Source organism: Curcuma longa, chromosome 10, assembly GCF_044706935.1.
Source record: "Curcuma longa cultivar G26 ecotype Majalengka, Jawa Barat chromosome 10, ITB_CL_G26_1.1, whole genome shotgun sequence".
NCBI classification, from domain to species: Eukaryota; Viridiplantae; Streptophyta; class Magnoliopsida; order Zingiberales; family Zingiberaceae; genus Curcuma; species Curcuma longa.
The window spans coordinates 11225470-11232329 of NC_133870.1; the positions used below are offsets into that span (position 1 = coordinate 11225470).

General features: G+C 43.4%; 1 protein-coding gene across 4 annotated transcripts; it reads right to left on the reverse strand.

Annotated features, from left to right (window-relative positions):
- Window positions 1–2070: 2070 nt before the first annotated feature.
- On the reverse strand, window positions 2071–6136 carry LOC141835897 (trihelix transcription factor GTL1-like). 4 transcript variants are annotated; one of them, XM_074723291.1, is made up of 4 exons: window positions 5844–6129; window positions 5142–5660; window positions 2728–4303; window positions 2071–2630 (listed from the first exon to the last, which is right to left on the reverse strand). In XM_074723291.1, exons 2-4 carry the CDS (start codon window positions 5510–5512, stop codon window positions 2352–2354), a joined length of 2226 nt encoding a protein of 741 aa, XP_074579392.1. In that variant the 5' UTR covers window positions 5513–5660; window positions 5844–6129; the 3' UTR covers window positions 2071–2351. The 4 variants fall into 4 exon arrangements, with proteins under 4 accessions (XP_074579392.1, XP_074579391.1, XP_074579393.1 ...); XM_074723290.1 differs by having other exon boundaries at window positions 5142–6129; XM_074723292.1 differs by having other exon boundaries at window positions 2490–2626; window positions 5142–6136.
- Window positions 6137–6860: the final 724 nt, after the last annotated feature.

Genomic DNA, 6860 nt, shown 5'->3' on the forward strand with positions numbered 1-6860 from the left:
TGTAAAAATTTTTATTAGCATGTGTATTGATTCATTTCTGTTGCGTATACTAATATTTTTTTCGTTTGCATTTGTATATGACTATTGAAGAATTTTTAGTTGGACCATCATTAGTTCCTATCTAAATCTCTGTAATTACAAAATAAAATGTCTATCAATATATAAAAGCATCAAGTGAAAGGTTTATTATGTTCCATTGGAATGTATCAAGGATCAAAGCAAATTAAACATTTGGAGCAAAGTTTTAATTAACATTTGAAATTAGGATAGCTCCATTAATTATGTTTGAACTTGGACAAACTTTTATATCCTAGCTTTAATTTAAACCTTTCCAAAGTTTCTAGCTAAAACTTAGTTATTTGATTAAAATGGACCTTAATAAATTGTTTATAGAAGGAGTTCAAATTGGCTATCTACAACCGATCGATGCAATAAAAAATAATATAGATTTAGTTCTCCGAATTAATTAATAAATATTCATACAGAATTAAATAATAAAAAAAGACTTTGATGAAATCACATAAGTTGTAGACACTCAATGTTCACATGCAAAGCAGCAACTGTAAGAAAAATTATTTTTAAAAATATTTATTTATTTTTAAATAAATTGTCTTAATTAGTCAAATAAAGATTAATGATGCCGTCTATTACATGCAATAGCAATGGAAATATCTCTACATCCACAAGTACATTTTAAAGGTATTGTAAAATCAAATTTTAAATAATGATAGAGGAAATTATTGCAAATACGTTCGTGGGATAAGAATAAATAAATAAATAAATTTTAAAAAAATTCTATTGTTATTTATCATAATTGTACAATAGAACATATAAATAGTAAAAAAATTAAACATCAATTGACAAATGAATAAGCAAACAAAGTCAGCTACTCGCCACGTACAAATTCATCAATTTCAATCAATTAATGGAATACGTACGCAATAGATGAGAGGATCATTAAGAACAAGTATAAAATAACTTTAATTTTTGCATAATTATTTTATGTATTATGTAACATTCATTTCATTGGTCACATATATAACAATAACGAATTTTTTTGGCAAATAAAATCGATAATAATCAAGGGAAAAATATGAAGGATAACGAAACTGATCGATTAATTATTTAAAGAAGCTGAACCAAGAAATTCAAAATTGTTTTTTTCCCTTCAAAATATTAGACACGTACAAAATTAACATTCTCACAGATCATTATTTCCCAATTAATAAACACTTTTACGTGACGAAGCCATATATATCTGAAGTTGACAATCGGAGGAAGACCCGACTCGGCCTAAATTTATTTAATAATCTATTAATAATATAATGAAAAATAATATAAATATTAAAATAGTTTAAGATAACGTGGGCAGTTGAAAGTTGATAAATCAATGTTAAATATATATATATATATATTCAAAGTCTGAGTTTATATTTCGAGAATATAAATAAAATAATAATAATATATGAGAATGAAGCGGCCGCAACGTGGTATCATCAAAACACTTGGCGTCCGTACGTGTCTGTCGCTGTCACTAGGTCATTTTTTTTTACCTCCTTATTATTTTTTATTTATTTTATTAATTTCATTAATTTCAGAGATCGACTCTCGTCCCTCTAATTGGTCCATCGAATATATTCGAAAACATAATAGCAATAGATTTTTATAGTCACGTTATTCTTATAAAAATCGTTCTGTGAAGATAAACTTTTAATTTTTGTTTTTCACACATTGATATTTAGATTGAGGCAGCCAAACAAAGGTTTTCCATCGAGCACAGTTTTTCATCGAATTGGAAGTCAATACGTGACCTCTTCATTGTCACTGAACATCCTTGCCGCAGTGCTGTGCCCGCGGGGGCATCTCCTTGTTTTCACAGCAGGCGTCTGCCATCGTAGGCAGCTAGGTGATGGCAGAAAGCAGAGAGCTCCCAGAACAAAATTAATATTAATTAATCCCATAAAAAGAGGGAACAAGGCAACAGCTCGGTAATTGGGCAGCACTTCATGCACCTTCTCCAACACCCGTCTGTTTCCTTGGCTTCGCAGTGACAGTAAAAGAGAAGGAGAATGAAGAGCACAAAAATCTTATTGAGCAAATAGTGAACATCTTAATTAACAGATCTAATTACACTTTGCGTCTCTCTGTTCCTCTGTAAGAGATACAGTGTTTAATTTGTTGGCTAGATCGGTGGGATTCTTATTCCGTGTACGTAACAAATGAATAAATAAAATAACAGAGGAGGGATGAAGATGCAACAGCGGGGCAAGGTAAACAAAGGGTGTATATGGTAGCGATATACTACACTATGGGTAACAAGGGGGAATTGACCGGTTGAAGGTGCCGAATTTTTACTGAACCATAGCCAAGAAGGAACTTGCTGTGGCCGCTGCCTCCGTCGTCGTCGCCGTGGTTGCCATAGTCCCCTTTCCCCCGGTGGGACGCTGAAACTGTATCCTGTACTGCTGCTTACTGTCCTCGTCGTCCCCGTCATCGTCGTGATCCTCCTGTTCGTCATCTTGGGCAGTATTTTCGCTGTCGGTCTCGTCGTCCATCTTATCGTAGTCCGCGTCTGCCAGCCCTTGGTGCCGCCTTTGCTCCATGATTAGCTCCGTCACAATGTCTTCTGGCTTCAAGTGGAGGAATAATCGAAATGCATGACGTGCATCTATATGAATCGATCGAATATGTGATTAATTGAGCGGCCAGTGAGGCGGCATTGCTTACCTTGTTCATTAATCCTTCCTCCATGAAGCTGGGTGTCTGTCCACCGTTGTTAGTTGGAACACGAACTTCTCCTTCGGTGTCTGAATCTCCGCCATTCGTTTCTTCATCCTTGCCCTGCTCCTGGGGCAGCGGAGGGTCTAATCGTAGGGGCAATTGTTCGTTTGCGGTTTGACTAGTACCGGGATTGGTATTGAAAGGTTCCAGATCCTGATCCTGCTGCTGAACTCCTAGGCTGCTGCTTCCGCCGGCATTGCTGAGCTGCTTCCGGCGGTAGAGAGCGTCCAATTCAACGAAGTAAGGGCAGGTCTTGGAATCCTCCGACCGCTTCTTGTTGCTCTCCTTCACCTTCTTGAAGTACTTGTTGATATTCTCCCACTTCTCCTTGCATCTCTTGGGGTTGCGTTTATACCCGAGGCGCTGCATTCCGGAGGAGATCTCTTGCCAGAGAGGGCCTTTTGGTCCTCCCTCTTGGTACCTCGACTCGAGCCCACTCCGAAGATTGATCAGCGCATGGACCTCCGCCTTGGGCCACCTCGACGACGACGCCCCCTGCTCGAAGCCACCGCTGCCTGGCCCGGGGCTCTCTTGCGGCTCAGAGCTAATGGGCGTAAGCTGCGTTGCCGGCGAGGCTTGAGGCCTTAAGCCGTCGGTGACCACTTGTGCAGGACGCTTGACCTCATGTTTCAGCATGGATGGCGGTGGTTTCGGTTGATTCGCTGGTGGAGGAGGCGCCGGTGGAGGAGGATTATGTGAAGGGTGCGAAGATACAGGTACTACGGAGGAGAACGGCGGCAGTGGAATGGACTGGCCTGTGATCTTCTGAATGTAAGAAATAACCGCGGTGTCTCGGGACGCCGCCATGGCGCGCTCCTGAACCAGCAGCTCCTGCTCGTGGCTGAGCCGCGCCATCTCCTGGAGGAACCACGCCTCTTCTCGCTTCGTCCTCTCTTGTTCTCTTTTCTCGATCGCCTCCAGGAAGCGCTGTTGCATTGCATCCTGCCTCTCCATTACCTGCTTCATCAATCCCTCGAAGAAAGACATCATCTGTCGCCGATCCGAACCACTACTGGTCCGCTTCCTCTTCCGTGCCTCTGCGTTGCCGCCGGACTCCTCCATCTCCTCATCATCCGAGTCAGAGTCCGACGTAGAAGAGGACAAAGAGTTGGACGAGAAACTTATCCCGGCCGCAGCGGCGGCGATAGCCACCGAGCTCGAGATTCGCGGTGTGGCGCCAAGCTCGGGCACAAGCCTCGTCGGCGTGGAGAGAAGTGATGGGGCGGCGGCTGAGACGGGAAACGGTTGGATTCTTGTAGCAGCTGGAGGAGACGACATGGGGGCCGTAGTGAAGCAAAATGTGGTAGGTGGCGCAGCCGTTAGAGGCGGGGCTGCGATGGCAGTGGACGCGGTGGCGTCGCCTCCGCCATGGAGCGCCTCCAGCTGGGTAAAGAAACGGTAGGTCTTTCCGTCCTGGCGGCCGGCGCGTCCTTCTTTAGTGCGCTTGTAGTACTTGTGCACGTTCTCAAATTTCTCCTTGCACTTCTTTGCGTTCCTCTTGTATCCCAACTCCGCTAGCTTCCTGGCCACACCACCACCACCAACCAACCACAACATGTCACACGATGAGAAGAAGAACAAGATAAATTATCAGATCAAATTAAACAGAAATCGAACAATTAAGAAGAAAGAGAGTGTGAGAGAGAGAATCTGATGAGATTGTGATGCCGGGCATTTATCAAAACAAAGAGCACCTTCCTGAATCATATGTCGATTATGACCTAAAATAATAAACAAACTCAGCTAAAGAGCAGTGGTCAGAGAAAGCATCGATCAGGAGAATGAATGCATTCGTTTTGGATTCCAAAACCTCTCTCACTGGAGTTAGGTTGGAGCGGTTGCATCTTCCATGGAATTCAGGAAAGAAATAACTGTAACCTTCAAGGACAAGAAAGCAAAGGTGAAAGAGACAACAAGGCAAGGCAATAATAGATGAGCAGTGGGAAGAAAATATTTTTGGCTAATCTATCCATCTATCTATCTCTCGTTTAATTTAGTTATATATATATATATTCCCTTTTTGTTTCTGCTTTCCAGGATCTGTTTGAAGCTCTCCTCACACACTGCACAGACGCTGCTCTGGACTCCGTGGTACGAATTCAAGCATAGATCGCTGCGTAGCTACCTGTTTTCTGAGAAATTCTCAAAGCAGTTTGGTTTTTCTTTACATGCGCGCACGCAGCTGTTGAAGTAGATACCAAGTAAACCGTTAAAGCGTCTCTCTCACATCGCAATTATTTTATAAGGGCGAGGGAGGAAGACGGCGATAGGAAAAAAAGGAGGAGGTTCCTTTTTCAGGCTGCGCATTTCGGCGCGCGAAGAATTTGGATGGAGTAATGTGTGGGTTTACAGTTCGTTACCTGGAGATTTCTTCCCAAAGAGGGCCCTTGAAGTTCGCTTCCCGGAAGGCGGCGTCCATCTCCGACCTGATCTCGAGCAACGCCAACGTCTCCTGACGCGGCCACCTGCTGCCTGACGGCCCGCCTCGCTCTGCCTCCTCGTCGTCCGGGAAGCCTACGGCACCGGCTACGGCTGAACCCAGCTCGTCGAAACTGGCCGAGGCAGGAGGATGCGGCGGTGGACAGGAGCTGATCGGCGAGGGTATCTCGGCCGCCAGCTGCTGAGGCGGCGGCGGCTGTGTGGGGTCGACCACCACCTGAGGTTGAGTACCGTCCATCTCGGCCAGGAATTGTGGGCCTCCTCCCGACTGCTGCTGCTGCTGCTGCTGCATGGCGGTGGCCTGCCGCCTGCTGATCTAAGCCAGCAACAACAAGTAGCTAGAATTGATGAATTCTGTGCTGTTCTTCCTTCCTCTCCTCCCTTGCTGCCGAGCGAGGGGAGAGAAAGAGAAAGAGAGAGAAAGGAAGGTGGATGATCAACTGGGGATTGGAGCAATCAGAAATCGTAAAAGGAACTCAGTACATGGAGTGAAAAATGAAAGAGACAATAATCATAATAAAAAAAAAAAGTTGGGGAGCATGGACAACTGGAAAGAGAGAGAGAGAAAGCATATGCTTGACAGAAAAGAAAAATAAACAATTATTGCAACACAAATATATTACATCTCCTCTCTCTTATCCCCTCCCTCTTCCTCTATGCAAATCGATGCGTAAGAGAGAGGAGGAGGAAAATCCATCGGATTGGTCTGCCTTCGATCGGGTTGCAAATATCTTCGAGTAAATAAATTCTATGGTTTGCTGTCCAGCCACACAAAGCTACCTTGACCTGCTGTTAACACCATCAATAATTGCACAACTAAGCAAGCAAGAGCCTGTTGATCCCTTCAACCAACAGTCTGAAAGGGGGTGATGAGCTTGATGGAGAATTTAAGTATAGTTTTGTAATTATGGCTCTCTCTTTCTTAGAATTCGGCACCTTGAATTATTCAATAGCTTTGTGGGGGTTTAATTTGTACCGGCATTAGAATGGTTAGGAGAGAGAGATTAGATATTCTTGGCTGTGGAAAGGAAAAGACAAAAGAAGCAGATTAGGGTGGGGAAGGGCGACAGGAACACATTGTGACAGGTGTGACGGAGGGGCCCTCGCTGGAGGAGGGTAGAACGTGACGGGCGATTATCGCGGATCCCACATTTGCGATTTTTTTTTCTTTTTGTTTTTTGAAAAGAAAAAAGAAAACATTAAAAATAAAAAAAAATAAAACCCCAACATCCACCCAGTTTTTTTAGCTTTTCCGTTTTAATTAATTGCGTCTGCAGTGGCCACGAGTGGGTAAAGCGGGGGGAAGGGAGGAATCTGATGTTCATGTGCCACACGACTCCCTTTTCCCAACGATGTCGGCGACTCGTCGCCATTTTAAATCACGATGAAGCCGTAACGGAATGGTAAAGTTGACCGTAACGTTGGATTAGTACTCACCTTTCCCTCTCAAATATTAACAATCGTATAATGGAATATAATTAATGATAATTAATTAGTAGTTTCGTACCTGTCTCGGTTGAATATGAGTAAGGGGTGGGTGGAAGAATAGGGGAGAGTTATTACGGTGGGGTCAAAGGGAGCCCTGTGACACTTTATCTACGCTTCCTCTTTTGATTTCTCGAAATTAATATTAAGATAAA

What these genes read in the sequence shown, in the direction of transcription:
- LOC141835897 (XM_074723291.1), bottom strand. Translation starts at nt 5,512, where the DNA reads ATGCAGCAGCAGCAGCAGCAGCAGTCGGGAGGAGGCCCACAATTCCTG. An exon ending in CTTTGGGAAGAAATCTCCAG is followed by an intron (nt 4,304 to 5,141) that starts GTAACGAACTGT and finishes TGGTGTGGCCAG; the next exon opens with GAAGCTAGCGGAGTTGGGAT. An exon ending in AGGAAGGATTAATGAACAAG is followed by an intron (nt 2,631 to 2,727) that starts GTAAGCAATGCC and finishes CTCCACTTGAAG; the next exon opens with CCAGAAGACATTGTGACGGA.